Consider the following 20,589-nt stretch of genomic DNA (forward strand, 5'->3'; position numbering starts at 1 on the left):
GACTACCAGGCTGTCAAAGGATCATTGTAGACCTACACAAGACTAACAAATTGTTAAAGGATTATTGTAGATTTACACAAGACTAATGGGCTGACGAAGGATTATTGTGGACCTACACAAGACTAACAGGTTGTCAAAGGATTATTGTAGACCTACACAAGACCAACAGGCTGTCGAATGATTATTGTGGACCTACACAAGACTAACAGGCAGTCAAATGATTGTAGACCTACACAAGACTAAAATTGTTAAAGGAATATTGTAGATTTACACAAGACTAATGGGCTGTCGAAGGATTATTGTGGACCTACACAAGACTAACGGGCTGTCAAAGGATCATTGTAGACCTACCCAAGACTAACGGGCTGTCAAAGGATCATTTCAGATTTACACAAGACTAACAGGCAGTCAAATGATTATTGTAGACCTACACAAGACTATCAGGCTGGTAAAGGATTATTGTAGACCTACACAAGACCAACAGGCTGTCAAATAATTACTGTGGACCTACACAAAACAGGCAGTCAAATGATTATTGTATACCTACACAAGACTAACAGGCTGGTAAAGGATTATTGTAGATTTACACAAGACTAATGGGCTGACGAAGGATTATTGTGGACCTACACAAGACTAACAGGCTGTCAAAGGATCATTGTAGACCTACACAAGACCAACAGGCTGTCGAATAATTATTGTGGACCTACACAAGAGTAACAGGCAGTCAAATTATTGTAGACCTACACAAGACTAAAATTGTTAAAGGATTATTGTAGATTTACACAAGACTAATGGGCTGGCGAAGGATTATTGTGGACCTACACAAGACTAACAGGCTGTCAAAGGATCATTGTAGACCTACACAAGACCAACAGGCTGTCAAAGGATCATTGTAGACCTACACAAGACTAACGGGCTGCCAAAGGATTATTGTGGACCTACACAAGACTAACAGGCAGTCAAAGGATTATTGTAGACCTACACAAGACTAACGGGCTGGTAAAGTTTTATTGTAGACCTACACAAGACTAACAGGCTGGTAAAGGATTATTGTAGACCTACACAAGACTAACGGGCTGGTAAAGGTTTATTGTAGACCTACAAGCTGTCGAATAATTATTGTGGACCTACACAAGACAGGCAGTCAAAGGATTATTGTAGACCTACACAAGACTAACAGGCTGGTAAAGGATTATTGTAGACCTACACAAGACCAACAGGCTGTCAAATAATTATTGTGGACCTACACAAGACTAACAGGCAGTCAAATGATTATTGTAGACCTACACAAGACCAACAGGCTGTCGAATAATTATTGTGGACCTACACAAGACTAACAGGCTGGTAAAGGTTTATTGTAGACCTACACAATAGGCTGGTAAAGGATTATTGTAGACCTACACAAGACCAACAGGCTGTCAATTATTGTGGACCTACACAAGACAAACGGGCAGTCAAAGGATTATTGTAGACCTACACAAGACTAACAGGCTGGTAAAGGTTTATTGTAGACCTACACAACACGAAAAGGCAATGAAAGGATCATTGTAGACCTACACAAGACTGAAACAATTTTGTCAACACCTGAATTTTTCACACAAAAAGATGGTCACAACAAAATACTCGTTCGAAAATGTTGAATACAAAATGATAAATATCACTACGGTCAAATTAATACTGAAAGTCCACAACTGCAACTGCAAGAAAATACAAGTACACACTACAAGAAAGGAACTACAACATTAAAAGTACATGACTACAACTGCAAAATAATACAAGTATTGTACTACAAATACACTACAAAATAATCTGACTTGTTTTAAATATTTTCCCCTCAATTTTTGTGTAAAATTTTGATAAAAACAAAAAGTTGTGTTCACATTCCAGTAAGAACTAAAAATATTTTCTACACTTTGTAAAGTTCTACTTTCTCCATAGAAATAGTCAATAAAGAATGATTCAAATTAACTCATTCAGTTTGCAAACAGGATGTATTTATTTTAGTTAGTGATGTCATGGTCACATGATCTCCTCCAGGACTCGCTCCAAGGGGTCTGTGGTCCAGTACTCGTGGTCCCAGCCCGGGAACCAGCCGCTGAAGGTGGGCGGTTCCAATCCCTGTTTCACCGTCACAACGGGAGTGCCGAGGTCTCTCTGGGCCGGGTCGCTCTCCATGTACCTGGAAGCTGGGTCACACTGGAACTTAACTTCCTGTTCCGCTCACAGGACTACTTCCTGTTCCACTCACCTGTTGCTACGGCCTCACTTTTCTCTTGATTGCGTGAATCCTTTCCAATCCAAACGAAAACCTGCAAGACAACAACAAACGTGTTGGTCGGGTTTAATGTCAGTTCCCGATGTTATCCAAACATGGACATAAAATCGGTAAGTATTTGCGGCAAATGACTTTATAAACAAACTAAAATTTGCGCGTGAATGCTGAAAAACCAAAATTGAAATGCTAACAGTTAGCAAGCTAGCCAGATAACATTAAGTAACCAAAGAAAACTAAACTATTTTAGTGTATACCTGCAAAATTGGTCCAAAAAGTTAGCATGCTAACATTAACGTGTGGAACGTTAAAGTTAGCCAAAACAGCTAACATACAGGTAAAAGCCAGTAAATTAGAATATTTTGAAAAACTTGATTTATTTCAGTAATTGCATTCAAAAGGTGTAACTTGTACATTATATTTATTCATTGCACACAGACTGATGCATTCAAATGTTTATTTCATTTAATTTTGATGATTTGAAGTGGCAACAAATGAAAATCCAAAATTCCGTGTGTCACAAAATTAGAATATTACTTAAGGCTAATACAAAAAAGGGATTTTTAGAAATGTTGGCCAACTGAAAAGTATGAAAATGAAAAATATGAGCATGTACAATACTCAATACTTGGTTGGAGCTCCTTTTGCCTCAATTACTGCGTTAATGCGGCGTGGCATGGAGTCGATGAGTTTCTGGCACTGCTCAGGTGTTATGAGAGCCCAGGTTGCTCTGATAGTGGCCTTCAACTCTTCTGCGTTTTTGGGTCTGGCATTCTGCATCTTCCTTTTCACAATACCCCACAGATTTTCTATGGGGCTAAGGTCAGGGGAGTTGGCGGGCCAATTTAGAACAGAAATACCATGGTCCGTAAACCAGGCACGGGTAGATTTTGCGCTGTGTGCAGGCGCCAAGTCCTGTTGGAACTTGAAATCTCCATCTCCATAGAGCAGGTCAGCAGCAGGAAGCATGAAGTGCTCTAAAACTTGCTGGTAGACGGCTGCGTTGACCCTGGATCTCAGGAAACAGAGTGGACCGACACCAGCAGATGACATGGCACCCCAAACCATCACTGATGGTGGAAACTTTACACTAGACTTCAGGCAACGTGGATCTTGTGCCTCTCCTGTCTTCCTCCAGACTCTGGGACCTCGATTTCCAAAGGAAATGCAAAATTTGCATGGTTGGGTGATGGTTTGGGGTGCCATGTCATCTGCTGGTGTCGGTCCACTCTGTTTCCTGAGATCCAGGGTCAACGCAGCCGTCTACCAGCAAGTTTTAGAGCACTTCATGCTTCCTGCTGCTGACCTGCTCTATGGAGATGGAGATTTCAAGTTCCAACAGGACTTGGCGCCTGCACACAGCGCAAAATCTACCCGTGCCTGGTTTACGGACCATGGTATTTCTGTTCTAAATTGGCCCGCCAACTCCCCTGACCTTAGTCCCATAGAAAATCTGTGGGGTATTGTGAAAAGGAAGATGCAGAATGCCAGACCCAAAAACGCAGAAGAGTTGAAGGCCACTATCAGAGCAACCTGGGCTCTCATAACACCTGAGCAGTGCCAGAAACTCATGGACTCCATGCCACGCCGCATTAACGCAGTAATTGAGGCAAAAGGAGCTCCAACCAAGTATTGAGTATTGTACATGCTCATATTTTTCATTTTCATACTTTTCAGTTGGCCAACATTTCTAAAAATCCCTTTTTTGTATTAGCCTTAAGTAATATTCTAATTTTGTGACACACGGAATTTTGGATTTTCATTTGTTGCCACTTCAAATCATCAAAATTAAATGAAATAAACATTTGAATGCATCAGTCTGTGTGCAATGAATAAATATAATGTACAAGTTACACCTTTTGAATGCAATTACTGAATTAAATCAAGTTTTTCAAAATATTCTAATTTACTGGCTTTTACCTGTACTAATGCGAGCATGCTAACATTAACACGTGTCAACATATGGACTGAAGGTGTATGCCTGAAAAAAAAAAAAAAATGCTAACGTTAGCATGCTAACTGTTAACATGTGTAAGTGCCAAATTATCTGACGGAGATGTTGGTTGTAAAATTCGCCCAAAAGAAAATGCTATTTTTCCAACTACCAAAATATATAACGAGGTTAGCATGCTAATGTTAGCGTGCTAACAATTGACTAAAAATTAGCAAGGAACATTTTGACTTGTTTGAATCAGTCATGAAAAGCAGAAGTTCAACAAAAAAAATTGCCTATTCATTTCAAGTGGGGGGGGGGGGGAGTGTTCCTGGAAATGTTGACATTTTTGTAAAAAAAATAAAAATAAAATAGGTAGCACACGTGTCATGAATGAAAGTGGAATGGTTTGAATCTAATAAAAAAAAATAAAAAAAAAATGTAGGAGAAGGCAGCCGTAAAGTAGGACTTATTAGCATAGTAATTCACGACATGGCGCATGTGGAAGCATCTGGAACGGCTTCTGTGACTTACCTGGTCCCAGGTGTCCAAGACCATGACTTCATCAGGAGCCAGGTCCTCCTGCGTCAGCTCACCTGGAACTTCCTCCATCTACACAACAACAACAACAACAACAACTGACAGAAGCAAAAACTGCTGATTTGATTCTTTGGAGTAAATAAACTGACCAAGAAGTTTCCAGTCCTGTTGGAGCAGGCAAACAGGCGAGGAGGATGAGCATCCGTCTGGTTTTTCGGACTGGGAGCCCGGCAATAATCACCCGGCCCACTCATTGCAGTCCAGAAATCCTCTGAAAGAACAGTTTTTTTCCTAAGTTTATTTTGGGACAAGAGCCTCAAAATCCCTGAACGTCACCTTCCTCCTCGCCTTCCTCCAACATGATGGGAGTCGTCTGCAGGAGTCCAGAAAGAAGTTCTGCTCCATGGACTTCAGCAGAGCTGCTGTTGACACCTTTCCATATCCAACATGTGGAAGATGCCTCCAGAAGGAAGACGTGGTTGGAGTTCAGACTGGAGGTGGACGGATGGACCTGAGAAGGTTTGGATTACATTTGTCATTCAACTGATCAGTCGGTCTTAGAAGAGGTGTTGCAGTCTTTATCCCTGCCTGCTCACAGATGGGTCGGATCTAGTCTGAGCGCTCGGTTACCCTCTACAGGAGGGGACATGCCCAGACAAGAATAGTTTGGCTCCAACAAGTCAATTAGAAAATAGACAAGCATTGCATCAACTCACCTGGAACCAAACATCCTAATCGGCATTGACCTTCAGATAAGGCCCTGCTGGAAAAACTCTAGGAGTTGTCTGCAGGGAGAATAGACTCCAGTTGACTTGTCTGGACTAATATTGTTTCACAGCTAATATTCGATTTGGTGGCTGCAGGATTAGGTCTCTTTTTTGCAGATGCTTCATCTGGCCGGGATCTTCAACTCTCATTGGACTCGTTCGCAACTGAGTGAAGTGACTGGGATGAGAATTATCACCTCTAAGACAGAGTCCGTGGTTTTAGAACGGAAAAGGGTGGACTGTCATCTTCGGGTTGCGGATGAGATCAAGTACCCAGGGGTCTTGTTCACAAGTGAGGGAAGAGTGGATTGTGAGATCGACAGGCGGTTTTGTGCTGCAGACCCTGCTACAGCTCTTAAATTTACCGGTCAATCTACGTTCCTACCCTCACCTATGGTCACAAGCTTTGGGTTGTGACCAAAAGGACAAGATCACAGGTACAAGCGGTCGAAACGAGCTTCCTCCATAGGGTAGTAGTGCTCTCCCTTATAGAAAAAGGTGAGACGCTCGGTCATTCGGGAGGGGGCTTTGTGTAAAGTCGCTGCTCCTCCACATGGAGAGGAGCCAGATGAGGTGGTTCTGGCATCTGGTTAGGATGCCCCTCCCGAGACACCTCCCTGGGGAGGTGTTCAGGACACCTCTCACTGGTAGGAGGTCACGGGAAAGACTGTCTCCCAGCTGGTCTGGGAATGCCTTGGGGAGGAGCTGGGGAGAAGGAAGTCTGGGCTTCTCAGCTGAGGCGACCCCGTCCATGAATAATCGGAAAAAGATGGATGACTATCACGGTGGTCTCCATTATCGTGACGACAATCTGCGGAACCACGCCTGTAATGCCAGACAAAGCCACGTCTCAGGCTTCCAGACACATTAGCCTGCTCACACCCGTGCGACCAGTTTTCCCAATCAGCCCCATGTAATATTGGATTGGTTTCTTGGATAGGTTGACTGGAAACAAATCTTGTACTTTAAGTGCAAAGACAAATGTATCTTATAAGATACAAGTTAGAGACAGTCGGTATGAAGTCGATCAGCCTTAGAAATGACTCACCTCTACAGCTCTGGAGTCACCGGCAACGTTTGCTCGGACTTGGAACAGGCGAGGGTCCGCCGCCTGCGTTTGGCCCTCGAGTCTGGATGTTCCGCCCTTGTAGACCACCATTGGTTGGCCGTGAAACAGGCTTATGAAGTGTGCGGGCTCTTTTCCCTGGACAACACGCACCTGTTGGCAGAAGATAACCACGGCCAGTTTGGGAGTGCAAACCTAGGTCTCAGTTTCCAGGCGGTCCCGTATGTACCTGTACAGCACCTCCCCCCAGTTCGTCATCCATCTCAACAGCCAAAATGGCAGAGGCGGTACGCTCATCTTGACTAGACTCCGCCCCTTGCCTGAAACACATGTAACGAAGGCTTGCCAGCGTATGTTAGTAAACCTCACTCCTGGACAACTTCAAGAGCAATGTTGGCTATAGCCCGGGCTTTTAGTTTTGTAGTCCACACGCTCGCCTCATGCCACTGATCTGGGTTCTCGACCCGGGCAGAACAGTAGGAAAAACAAGGCAGCCGGAAGAGAGTACACAACTTCTACAATAGTGCCGTGACTCAGATGACTGAGGTTTAGGGGGTTGACTCGGATGAGGAGTGAGGTTTAGGGGGTTGAGTAACGAGGGTTAGCCAGTGTTGCGGGGCTACGAATACGTTGGTAAACTGCACTCCCTGACAACTTCAAGAGCAATACTGACGATAGAGTTGAAAGCCCAGGTTTTTAGCTCATACCGACAACCTGGATTCGTGACCCGGGAAGAACCGTAAGAAAAACCACACAGCCGGAAGAGTGAGTACACAAGCGCTACATTAGGTGGAGGACATCCACGTTGTCTCACCAGATGTAGATGATGTGGCCTCCTCGCTGGTTGTGCTGGTACTGATACAAGATGAGGTAACTGTCTCCCCCATAAAACTGACCAATGGCTGAGGAGTCCACCGCCACTTTGTCACACCCCTCAACGCGCCACACCTGCCACGACAAAGAAGGCTAGACCGGCGTCCACCTAAACATTCTTGACCTCACCTGTTTGTCTCCGTCGCCTGCGTCCAACATTCCGTACCGTGCCGCCATGGCCTCTGACTCGTAGAAAGACGTCACGTCAAACTGGACCTGTCCAATCGGAAACCAGACGTCGGTTTTCAGGAATAAAAACAAAAACCTTTGATCACCTTTTCAAGCGGTGCAATCTGATTGGACACGCAAGACATTCCCATGCCAGCGGTGTTGTCGGGATCGCTCCAGTCCTGGAAGAACTGCTTAAAGAGCGGCGTCTCCCCGTACTCAGGAAGAACCTGGACCTGGTGATGGGGAGGACCTCGGTCAAGGTGACAGACTCGTGTGTATGCCTTTACCTTGGTGTGTGTTGGGTAGTTCATCTTCTTGATAAACTCTTCTGAACTTCTAAGAACGGCAAGACGCTCCTGGGTGTTGGCTCCCTTGCCTGCAAGCACACTTGAGTACACACCAGGACACACTGTGTCAAACGGAGGACGCTAAGAACCTTTCCACACGTAGATGTCCCCGTTGGTTCCGTTGTCCAGGATGAAGCAGTCGCTGGACCGCAAGGCCTTCTGGGAGAACGGGCTGACTTCAGCAACCATCGTGACGTCCAAGTCGCCGTCTGCGTTGGACACCTGAGGAGCCCCACCGACACGGGCGAGTATTATGCGTCAAAATAAAAGCCTTTTTAGCAAGAAAGTCTTAATATAACTATATTGACTCAATGCGATGGCCAGGATCTTCAGCTCTCACCGGATCGGTTCGCAGCAGAGTGTGAAGCGACTGGGATGAGAATCAGCACCTCCAAGTCCGAGTCCATGGTTCTCGCCCGGAAAAGGGTGGAGTGCCATCTCCGGGTTGGGGAGGAGACCCTGCCCCAAGTGGAGGAGTTCAAGTACCTAGGAGTCTTGTTCACGAGTGAGGGAAAAGTGGATCGTGAGATCGACAGGCGGATCGGTGCGGCATCTTCAGTAATGCGGACGCTGTATCGATCCGTTGTGGTGAAGAAGGAGCTGAGCCGGAAGGCAAAGCTCTCAATTTACCGGTCGATCTACATTCCCATCCTCACCTATGGTCATGAGCTTTGGGTTATGACCGAAAGGACAAGATCACGGGTACAGGCGGCCGAAATGAGTTTCCTCCGCCGGGTGGCGGGGCTCTCCCATAGAGATAGGGTGAGAAGCTCTGCCATCCGGAGGGAGCTCCAAGTAAAGCCACTGCTCCTCCACTTCGAGAGGAGCCAGATGAGGTGGTTCGGGCATCTGGTCAGGATGCCACCCGGACGCCTCCCTCGGGAGGTGTTTAGGGCACGTCCAACCGGTAGGAGGCCACGGGGAAGACCCAGGACACGCTGGGAAGACTATCTCTCCCGGCTGGCCTGGGAACGCCTCGGGATCCCCCTGGAGGAGCTGAACGAAGTGGCTGGGGAGAGGGAAGTCTGGGCTTCCCTGCTTAAGCTGCTGCCCCCGCGACCCGACCTCGGATAAGCGGAAGAAGATGGATGGACTCAATGCGATATCAGCACTCCATAGTCTTTGTTACACACGTGCAGCAGTCGCATGAATCCCAGGAGGGAGCATCTCTCGCCAGAACACCGGCTTGAACCCGGGAGAAGGCTACAATGAAGGTGTCGTCTATCCACAGTGCTGAGCCACTTCTAATATACTAGTTTTCACCAACATGGCGGCATTAAACTGAGTTTCTTCCAAGTCACTGGAAGACTAGAAGAAAATGGATGGCTAAAACATGCTACACACCGAGCAGGACGACAGGAAGCGAACCGCTAAAGCTTCAGTGTGGTTGATCCAGATGTCGATACCTAGTATGGTCCATCCATCTTTCGCTTATCCGAGGTCGGGCCGCGGGGGAAGCGACCCAGCCACTTGGTCCAGCTCCTCCCGGGGGATCCCGAGGCGTTCCCAGGCCAGCCAGGAGACATAGTCTTCCCAACGTGTCCTGGGTCTTCTCCGTGGCCTCCTACCGGTCGGACGTACCCTAAACACCTCCCTAGGGAGGCGTTCGGGTGGCATCCTGACCAGATGCCCGAACCACCTCATCTGGCTCCTCTCCATGTGGAGGAGCAGCGGCTTTACTTTGAGTTCCTCCCGGATGACAGAGCTTCTCACCCTATCTCTAAGGGAGAGACCCGCCACCCGGCGGAGGAAACTCATTTGGGCCGCTTGTACCCGTGATCTTGTCCTTTCGGTCATAACCCAAAGCTCATGACCATAGGTGAGGATGGGAACGTAGATCGACCGGTAAATTGAGAGCTTTGCCTTCCGGCTCAGCTCCTTCTTCACCACAACGGATCGATACAGCGTCCGCATTACTGAAGACGCCGCACCGATCCGCCTGTCCATCTCACCATCCACTCGTGAACAAGACTCCGAGGTACTTGAACTCCTCCACTTGGGGCAGGGTCTCCTCCCCAACCCGGAGATGGCACTCCACCCTTTTCCGGGCGTGTACCTAGTATGGTATCAGTATATAAATTCTACTAAAGGTCATCAGATCAATATTTTTCTTATTAGGACATTTTATTTTGGGTTGTTTTGTCACGTTTCCAAAAGTGAGGGAGTCAGTCTCCCGGTAAAAAGGACGTTTTTGTGACATTTTATTTTGTTAAACTGCGAGGAGCATTCAACACATTTGATTGACAGCAATAGGTTACTTGCTATAAAACATTTATAAAGTATTGGAAGTGGAAAATGTTGATCGGAATCAAACATACTTTTATAATATGCAGTGTAGAATGTTAGAGAAAGTGCGTCAAACAGAATTGTGTGTGGAAAAACACTAACCTATTTATTATTAACACCTGCGATGGACTTATGCTGTCTTTAAGTTGAAGTGGGGTGGTAGTTAGGTGACACCTAGTGGCCACAAAAATTTAAGCCTACGATGCAGTAAATTATCACGTTTGTTACTGAATATTTTCCACTACGCGCCTGCCTTGGAGACTAAGTAACATGCAACTATAATTATCTGATACCGTAAATTCCGGACTGTGAGACGCTACATTTTTTCCTACACTTTGAACCCGGCGGTTTATTAAACGGCGCAGCTAATTTATGGAGTTTTCTTCACTGACAGCCATAATGCAAATAGTTTTTTTTTTTAAAACAAGCCAATACACTAAAAAGCTGAGTTATTGTTTGTGCTATGGCGCCATCTTTTGGACAAGTGTACTCACTGCAGTGTCCTTCCCTTGAGTAGAAGTGCCGTCCATAGCGTTTCTACTCTCATGGATTCTTCGTTCATCACTCCACTTGTTTTCATGCATACGTGTACGCATGTAGTAATGTAATCAATAGCATTTATATATGCTAACAATAGCATTCTTTTGTTGTTTCACTTTCACAAATTCCTCAGTGAATTCGCCAAAACGTCACCGTGGAGTTATTGAGTCTGTTTCGCTGATAGGAGAGCGAGCTTGATGACATTCATCAATGACCATGACTTCTGTTTTGTTTGACCAGCCGTTTTACTGCCCTGTCACAGGCACTGTTTGGAAACGCTTAAGGTATGTAAATAAACATTTACTAAATATCTCATTCCACAAAGTATATAAATATATCTGACTTATAATCCAGTGTGGCTAATATGGAAAATATTTTTCTCCTGAAATTTTAGTGGGTGTGGCTTAAATACCGCTGCGGTCTATAGTCGGGAAAATACGATACTTCTTGACAAAAATGCTGTTTTAGATCAGGGGTGCTCACACTTTTTATGCAGGCGAGCTACTTTTCAATTGATCAAGTCGTGGGGATCTACCTCATTCATATATATCATTTATATTTACTTATTTATGAAATATATGTTTTTCTTAACAAGTTAAAGGTGTTTAATGATAATGCAAGCATGTTTAACACATAGTTAAGTTAAAGGTGTTTAATGATAATACAAGTATGTTTAATACATATAGTTAATATTGTTAACAAGTAAAGGGTGTTTAAAGATAATGAAAGCATGTTTAATACATATAGTTAATATTGTTAAAAAATTAAAGGTGTTTAATGATAATACAAGCATGTTAAATACATAGTTAATATTGTTAAAAAATTAAAGGTGTTTAATGATAATACAAGAATGTTTAATACATATAGTTAATATTGTTAACAAGTTAAAGGTGTTTAATGATAATACAAGCATGTTAAATACATAGTTAATATTGTTCAAAAATTAAAGGTGTTTAATGATAATACAAGAATGTTTAATACATATAGTTAATATTGTTAATAAGTTAAAGGTGTTTAAAGATAATACAAGAATGTTTAATACATATAGTTAATATTAACAAGTAAAGGGTGTTTAAAGATAATGAAAGCATGTTTAACTCATATAGTTAATATTGTTAAAAAATTAAAGGTGTTTAATGATAATACAAGCATGTTAAATACATAGTTAATATTGTTCAAAAATTAAAGGTGTTTAATGATAATACAAGAATGTTTAATACATATAGTTAATATTGTTAACAAGTTAAAGGTGTTTAATGATAATACAAGCATGTTTAACACATATAGTTAATATTGTTAATAAGTTAAAGGTGTTTAAAGATAATACAAGCATGTTTAACACATATAGTTAATATTGTTAATAAGTTTAAGGTGGTTAAAGATAATACAAGTATGTTTAACACATATAGTTAATATTGTTAAAAAATTAAAGGTGTTTAATGATAATACAAGAATGTTTAATACATATAGTTAATATTGTTAACAAGTTAAAGGTGTTTAAAGATAATGCAAGCATGTTTAACACATATAGTTAATATTGTTAACAAGTAAAGGGTGTTTAAAGATAATGCAAGCATGTTTAACTCATATAGTTAATATTGTTAACAAGTTAAAGGTGTTTAATGATAATACAAGCATGTTTAACACATATAGTTAATATTGTTAACAAGTAAAGGGTGTTTAAAGATAATGCAAGCATGTTTAACTCATATAGTTAATATTGTTAACAAGTTAAAGGTGTTTAATGATAATACAAGAATGTTTAATACATATAGTTAATATTGTTAACAAGTTAAAGGTGTTTAAAGATAATACAAGCATGTTTAACACATAGTTAATATTGTTAAGTTAAAGGTGTTTATAGATAATACAAGTATGTTTAACACATATAGTTAATATTGTTAACAAGTTAAAGGTGGTTAAAGATAATACAGGCATGTTTAACACATATAGTTAATAAGTTAAAGGTGTTTAAAGATAATACAAGCATGTTTAACACATATAGTTAATATTGTTAATAAGTTAAAGGTGTTTAAAGATAATACAAGCATGTTTAACACATATAGTTAATATTGTTAACAAGTTAAAGGTGTTTAAAGATAATACAAGCATGTTTAACACATATAGATTCCTTTCTTTCATGAAGACAAGAATATAAGTTGGTGTATTACCTGATTGTGATGACTTGCATTGATTGGAATCAGACAGTGGTGATGATAACGTCCGCATTTTCGAATGGAGGAGAAAAAAAGTCCTCCTTTCTGTCCAATACCACATGAAAGTGGTTGGTTTTTGGCATCTTATTTGTCCAGCTTCCGTACTCCTTTGTATACACTTTACAAGAAATACATTGTCGGCAAACTCCGTAGCCTGCTAGCTTGTGCACGCCAGCTTTCTGAGACTCTTATTTTGTTAGCGCAACTATGCAACTGTGCAGTCGGTCTTTGGAGTTTTGACGACAGGTACGGCGCCAGAGTCTGTTGAAATAAAGTGTTTCTCGCCTTCCAGTCGGTAATTTTAATGAGCTGGCAGCAGCCGGCGTCATCTCAGAAGACCCTCGGGTGCCGTGAATGTCAATCAAGTGACGAAAATGACGTCATTGTGAAGATTTATGATCGCTCATTTTTAGGACTATTTTTTTAATGCCTGGCTGGTGATCGACCGGTAGCTCGCGATCGACGTAATGAGCACCCCTGCCCTAGGGTAAACTGGGTGTAACACACAGCACACTGACAAAGCTTAACCTATTGTGACTATAACAATCTACAAGGTTAATGTAGGTTGCTTCTCTTTCTCCCCCTCCATTTTTCTGCATTCTTCCGTATCTCAAGTTATCATTACGTATATGTATTGTTGCATTTAAACAACTGTATTGTTGATAATAAAGGTAAATTATTGGTATTGTTCATTATCAATAGCGCTATTTCTATCGGTATTTGTATTGATCCATTTGTAGTGTAATAATGCTCATTGTCATTTCTGTATTATTTTTTATTTTTCGCTAACTGCTTATTTGCTATTACTTTTACCATCATATTTGTACATGTCGTATTTGCTGATGTTGCTCTATTGTTGTTGTTGTTGTTTGCTGTTGTTGTTTTTGTCTCTCTGTCTAATCCCCCTCTTGTCCCCACAATTTCCCCCTCTGTCTTCTTTTTTTTTTCTCTTTCCATCCCCTCCTGCTCCGGCCCGGCTGCACTAAATGATAATATAAATACATTTAATAAAGTCAAATACAAATAAGGCAACAAGAGAAGTATCCTACACTTCTCTTTTGTAAAGTAAATCTGAACAGCCGACATGAGCATCTACATCAACTATATGATTTGCCTGAGAAGCTGGACAGGACACACAAAAAAAAAAAAAAAAAAAAAAAAAAAATTTTTTTTTTTTTTTTTTTTTTTTAAATAATGTAATGCGATCTACCAATACTACCTTTGCGATCGACTGGTAGATCGCGATCGACGTATTGAGCACCCCTGATCTACATCAACTATATGATTTGCCTGAGAAGCTGGACAGGACACAAAAAAAAAGAAGAAAAAAAAAAAAAAATCTAAAAAAAAAAAAATTTTTTTTTTTTTTTTTTTTTTTTTTTTTTTAAAATAATGTAATGCGATCTACCAATACTACCTTTGCGATCGACTGGTAGATCGCGATCGACGTATTGAGCACCCCTGATCTACATCAACTATATGATTTGCCTGAGAAGCTGGACAGGACACAAAAAAAAAAAAATAAATAAAAAAAATAATTTTTTTTTTTTTTTTTTTTTTTTTTAAATAATGTAATGCGATCTACCAATACTACCTTTGCGATCGACTGGTAGATCGCGATCGACGTATTGAGCACCCCTGTTTTAGATGATCAATATTGTTCTAATAGTCGTTACGCAGGTCTAGCTCGTGTGCTAAGCTGTTGCGTAGCTGCTAGCGATCACTAAAAAAAAATCGGGACGCCCCGACTTTTTAACCAAATGACGGTTTTACCTTGAAGAGTTTTGCCCGTTTCCTGTTGAAAGCGTCCATCTTGGCGTCGTCAAGGTGCGCCGGCGGCAGCTCCGGCTTCTCTCCGAGCACCTGGACGCGGAGGTGAAAGGTCAGCCGGGGGTCAGCGGAGAAAAGGAGGAGAAGTGTGACCTGCAGCATCTTCTCATCTTCCTCCCCTTCCTCGCAGATCAGCAGCTGGCCCCGCCCACAATGCTCGTTGTCGCGGATACCCTTGGACAGCTGCCAAGTGGCACACGTCAACGCCAGCGGACGCCGTTTGACCCCCCCCCCCCCCCGTGACCTCGCGGCTACTCACCATGGTGGCCTTCAGCCTCTCAAAGGGGTTGCTATGGGAACCGGACCACTGGACCACGTCCTGCAGGTCAGGACACGTTTAGAAGTCGCTCCTTCCTTCCTTCCCTGTCCACGGTCTCACCTGCCCCAGGTCCAGGATGAAGGTGTCCCCTCGGTTGAAGCTCTCCCAGCCGACCGGGACTTCAGTTGCCCGGACCACGCGCCGACCTTTGACCTGCAGCAGCCTCGGCGCGTCCGCCGCCGTCTCCACGTGTCGGAAGCCAGAAGCCACGCCCCCCGCCTGAGGAGACGCCAGCAGTCATCCTCCGACACGACGGCAGAGTTGGTCCCGCTTACCAAGTACTTGAGTCCCGTCTTGAAGTAGCCGGCGAAAGTGGCGGACTCGTGGCTCTGGACTTCACGGTACTGAACCGCCGACCCCCCCAGGAAGTCGTCCAGCTGGACCGTCAAGATGGCGGCCGCCCCCGCCTCATCCTGGGAGCACTCGGCACCTGCGGGCGAGTCAAACGGCGCTGAAAGGCGCTGGCGAGGGCAGGCGGCGTGAGGGCGGTACCTTGCCAGTAGTGCAGGTGGCGCCGCAGGTGGCGCTCACGTGCCAGGGTGCGGAGAACCAGGTAGGCGTCGCCGCAGTAGAAGCTCCCGTAAAGACTCTCAGGAACAGGAACCAGCTCCAAGGTCTCCACCCGCCACACATAGAGCCCCGCCTCCTCAGCCGCACGCTCAAACTCGGCCTGGCTCGCCATGATGTCGCCTGTGAGGGGGCGGAGCTAACGGAGTCAAAATATCTTCCAAAAAAAATAAATAAATAAACTTTTTGTACTTAATATTTTACTGTTTATTATAATAAGTTTGGATATTTCCAAATCGGACCTAGGGGGCGGGGCATCAACGGAGGGGCGGGGCAGCGCAGCCAAAATAGAGACCAAGGGATGGGACTTTTCCTTTTTTTTGGACACTGAATATTTTGGCACTGAATTATTTTATAACAAATTACACTGATAATTTAATTGAATAAAAATGTTTAAAAACTGTAAAAATTCAGTGGAAAAAAAATGGGGAAAAGCTGTATAGAAAAATTCAGGGTAAAAAAAGTCTGTATAGAAATTCAGTGTAAAAAAAAAGCTGTAATAATTCAGTGTAGTGTGAAAAAATCAGTGTGAAAAGAATTCAGTGTGGATATTATGTATAGAAAAATTCAGTGTGAAAAAAATTGTCAAAAGTCTAAAAATGTCAGTGTAAAAAATGTCACTAAAAAATTCAGTGTAAAAAAATCTAAGTGTGAAAATAATTCAGTGTGAAAAAACTATAGAAAAAATATGTCAAAAATCTGTAAACATTTCAGTGTCAAAAAAATCTGTAAAAATTAAGTGTCAAAAATCTGTATAGAAATTCAGTGTAAAAAAAATCTGTAATAATTCAGTGAAAAAAATTGTCAAGTCTGTAAAAAATCTAAAAATTTAGTGTAGAAAAATGTAACTGTAAAAAAAAAATCTGTAAAAAAGTCAGTGTAATATATTCAGTGTAAACAATCTGAATAGAAAAATTCAGGGTAAAAAAAGCTGTATAGAAATTCAGTGTAAAAAAAAAGCTGTAATAATTCAGTGTAGTGTGAAAAAATCAGTGTGAAAAGAATTCAGTGTGGATATTATGTATAGAAAAATTCAGTGTGAAAAAAATTGTCAAAAGTCTAAAAATTTCTGTGTAAAAAAATGTAAGTGAGAAAATAATTCAGTGTGAAAAATCTGTATAGAAAAAATCTGTAAACATTTCAGTGTCAAAAAAAGCTGTAAAAATTAAGTGTCAAAAATTCACTGCCAAAAATCTGTATAGAAATTCAGTGTAAAAAAAGCTGTAATAATTCAGTGTGAAAAATCTGTATAGAAAAAATCTGTCAAAAATCTGTAAACATTTCAGTGTCAAAAAAAGCTGTAAAAATTAAGTGTCAAAAATTCACTGTCAAAAATCTGTATAGAAATTTAGTGTAAAAAAAAAGCTGTAATAATTCAGTGTGAAAAATCTGTATAGAAAAAATCTGTCAAAAATCTGTAAACATTTCAGTGTCAAAAAAAGCTGTAAAAATTAAGTGTCAAAAATTCACTGTCAAAAATCTGTATAGAAATTCAGTGTAAAAAAAGCTGTAATAATTCAGTGTGAAAAATCTGTATAGAAAAAATCTGTCAAAAATCTGTAAACATTTCAGTGTCAAAAAAAGCTGTAAAAATTAAGTGTCAAAAATTCACTGTCAAAAATCTGTATAGAAATTCAGTGTAAAAAAAGCTGTAATAATTCAGTGTGAAAAATCTGTATAGAAAAAATCTGTCAAAAATCTGTAAACATTTCAGTGTCAAAAAAAGCTGTAAAAATTAAGTGTCAAAAATTCACTGTCAAAAATCTGTATAGAAATTCAGTGTAAAAAAAGCTGTAATAATTCAGTGTGAAAAATCTGTATAGAAAAAATATGTCAAAAATCTGTAAACATTTCAGTGTCAAAAAAAGCTGTAAAAATTAAGTGTCAAAAATTCACTGTCAAAAATCTGTATAGAAATTTAGTGTAAAAAAAAAAGCTGTAATAATTCAGTGTAGTGTGAAAAAATCAGTGTGAAAATAATTCAGTGTGGATATTATGTATAGAAAAATTCAGTGTGAAAAAAATTGTCAAAAGTCTAAAAATGTCAGTGTAAAAAAATTTCACTAAAAAATTCAGTGTAAAAAAATCTAAGTGTGAAAATAATTCAGTGTGAAAAAACTATAGAAAAAATATGTCAAAAATCTGTAAACATTTCAGTGTCAAAAAAAGCTGTAAAAATTAAGTGTCAAAAATCTGTATAGAAATTCAGTGTAAAAAAAATCTGTAATAATTCAGTGTGAAAAAAATTGTCAAGTCTGTAAAAAATCTAAAAATTTAGTGTAGAAAAATGTAACTGTAAAAAAAAAATCTGTAAAAAAGTCAGTGTAATATATTCAGTGTAAACAATCTGAATAGAAAAATTCAGGGTAAAAAAAGCTGTATAGAAATTCAGTGTAAAAAAAAGCTGTAATAATTCAGTGTAGTGTGAAAAAATCAGTGTGAAAAGAATTCAGTGTGGATATTATGTATAGAAAAATTCAGTGTGAAAAAAATTGTCAAGTCTAAAAATTTCTGTGTAAAAAAATGTAAGTGAGAAAATAATTCAGTGTGAAAAATCTGTATAGAAAAAATCTGTAAACATTTCAGTGTCAAAAAAATCTGTAAAAATTAAGTGTCAAAAATTCACTGTCAAAAATCTGTATAGAAATTCAGTGTAAAAAAAGCTGTAATAATTCAGTGTGAAAAATCTGTATAGAAAAAAATCTGTCAAAAATCTGTAAACATTTCAGTGTCAAAAATAGCTGTAAAAATTAAGTGTCAAAAATTCACTGTCAAAAATCTGTATAGAAATTTAGTGTAAAAAAAAAAGCTGTAATAATTCAGTGTATTGTGAAAAAATCAGTGTGAAAATAATTCAGTGTGAAAAAAATTGTCAAGTCTAAAAATTTCAGTGTAAAAAAATTTCACTAAAAAATTCAGTGTAAAAAAATCTAAGTGTGAAAATAATTCAGTGTGAAAAAACTGTGTAGAAAAAATATGTCAAAAATCTGTAAACATTTCAGTGTCAAAAAAAGCTGTAAAAAATAAATGTCAAAAATCTGTATAGAAATTCAGTGTAAAAAAAGCTGTAATAATTCAGTGTGAAAAAAATTGTCAAGTCTGTAAAAATGTCAATGTAAAAAAATCTGTAAAAAATTTAGTGTAGAAAAATGTAACTGTAAAAAAATATATGTAAAAAAGTCAGTGTAATATATTCAGTGTAAACAATCTGAATAGAAAAATTCAGGGTAAAAAAAGCTGTATAGAAATTCAGTGTAAAAAAAAGCTGTAATAATTCAGTGTAGTGTGAAAAAATCAGTGTGAAAAGAATTCAGTGTGAATATTATGTATAGAAAAATTCAGTGTGAAAAAAATTGTCAAGTCTAAAAATTTCAGTGTAAAAAAAATTCACTAAAAAATTCAGTGTAAAAAAATGTAAGTGAGAAAATAATTGAGTGTGAAAAATCTGTATAGAAAAAATCTGTAAACATTTGTGTCAAAAAAATCTGTAAAAATTAAGTGTCAAAAATTCACTGTCAAAAATCTGTATAGAAATTCAGTGTAAAAAAAGCTGTAATAATTCAGTGTGAAAAAAATTCAGTGTGGAAAATATGTATAGAAAAATTCAGTGTGAAAAAAATTGTCAAGTCTGTAAACATTTCAATTTAAAAAAATCTAAAAATTCAGTGTAGAAAAATGTAACTGTAAAAAAAAATCTGTAAAAAAGTCAGTGTAATATATTCAGTGTAAACAATCTGTATAGAAAAATTCAGTGTAAAAAATCTGAAAATTCAGTATGTAAAGATCAAATGTAAAAATAAAAAAAATCTGTAAAATTCTGTGCAAATTTTTTTTTTTTTTTAAAGCAGTATAAAGCAGTTTTTTTTCTGGGTTGATGCACTAGTTGAAAGTGTATCGTGTGTTTTTTTTCTATGTTGATTTAATTAAAAAAATAAAAATAAAAATATATGAATGCAAAGGGTAATAAACACCTACAGTATGATATGTATTTTTTTAAGTGCAATACATTTTCATAACATGGTCAAAAAAAAAAAAACAGTATAAAAAAATAGTGTAAAAATTCAGTGTGAAAAAATTTATAGAAATTCAGTGTAAAAGAAAAAGCTGAAATAATTCAGTGAAAAAAATGTGAAAAATTCCACTGTAAAAAAAAAATCTGTTAAAATTCAGCGTAAAACATTCAGTGTAAAAAAATCTGTATGAAATTTTGTGTGAAAAAATTCAGTGTGAAAACAATTTAGTGCAGTAATTTGTTGCTTCAAAAGTCACTTCCTGTAAAGACTGAAGCCCAGTAATGCTGCTTATGAGACACCATCCATTGCTTCAGTCTTAAACACATTTTTACACTACATTTATAGAACAAACTGATTATTTCAGTGAAATAAATTGTCAGCATAATTTGATGTAAAAAAAAAATGCAGTGGAGAAAATTCAAACAAATTCAGTAAGCTTTCATAATAAGACCTCAATTCTAACGCTATTTGAACAGATCCTTTTTAAACGCACACATTTTGCTTGCAATTTTGTTAACTGCAATTTTAAGCAACATTTCATGTCAAAACACACTCAGTCGACTAAGTTAAAAGGTGAAACATTCAATGACACAAATAGTGTCGGAAAAAGCATAATTTCATGTCAAAACACACTCAGTCGACTAAGTTAAAAGGTGAAACATTCAATGACACAAATAGTGTCGGAAAAAGCATAATTGCATGTCAAAACACACTCAGTCGACAAAATTAAAAAGGTGAAACATTCAATGACACAAATAAAGTGTCGGAAAAAGGTCAACACATCTGCAAACATCTCACCAAGAAGACGGGAGGACGCCAGCAGGAAACACGCGCCCAACATCAAACAAA

The 20,589-nt window shown here is 39.5% G+C and overlaps 1 protein-coding gene across 1 annotated transcript in view; it reads right to left on the minus strand.

The window, feature by feature from the left end:
• Window positions 1–1,972: 1,972 nt before the first annotated feature.
• LOC133619151 (gelsolin-like) overlaps window positions 1,973–20,589 on the minus strand; it is an 18,824-nt gene continuing 207 nt past the window's right edge. Inside the window, exons 2-19 of the mRNA XM_072915320.1 lie at window positions 15,653–15,850; window positions 15,436–15,590; window positions 15,221–15,379; window positions 15,101–15,160; window positions 14,935–15,024; window positions 14,785–14,874; window positions 8,059–8,191; window positions 7,910–7,998; window positions 7,727–7,855; window positions 7,581–7,667; window positions 7,393–7,526; window positions 6,792–6,898; window positions 6,561–6,742; window positions 5,082–5,256; window positions 4,895–5,016; window positions 4,740–4,817; window positions 2,249–2,309; window positions 1,973–2,186 (exon numbers count right to left, since the gene is read on the minus strand). Of these exons, the coding sequence (XP_072771421.1) occupies window positions 2,020–2,186; window positions 2,249–2,309; window positions 4,740–4,817; window positions 4,895–5,016; window positions 5,082–5,256; window positions 6,561–6,742; window positions 6,792–6,898; window positions 7,393–7,526; window positions 7,581–7,667; window positions 7,727–7,855; window positions 7,910–7,998; window positions 8,059–8,191; window positions 14,785–14,874; window positions 14,935–15,024; window positions 15,101–15,160; window positions 15,221–15,379; window positions 15,436–15,590; window positions 15,653–15,842 (2,208 nt within the window). The 5' untranslated portion in view covers window positions 15,843–15,850 and the 3' untranslated portion in view covers window positions 1,973–2,019. The remainder of the gene's footprint in view (window positions 2,187–2,248; window positions 2,310–4,739; window positions 4,818–4,894; window positions 5,017–5,081; window positions 5,257–6,560; window positions 6,743–6,791; window positions 6,899–7,392; window positions 7,527–7,580; window positions 7,668–7,726; window positions 7,856–7,909; window positions 7,999–8,058; window positions 8,192–14,784; window positions 14,875–14,934; window positions 15,025–15,100; window positions 15,161–15,220; window positions 15,380–15,435; window positions 15,591–15,652; window positions 15,851–20,589) is intronic.

The sequence above is a fragment of the Nerophis lumbriciformis genome, linkage group LG20 (genome assembly GCF_033978685.3).
Source record: "Nerophis lumbriciformis linkage group LG20, RoL_Nlum_v2.1, whole genome shotgun sequence".
NCBI lineage: Eukaryota > Metazoa > Chordata > Actinopteri > Syngnathiformes > Syngnathidae > Nerophis > Nerophis lumbriciformis.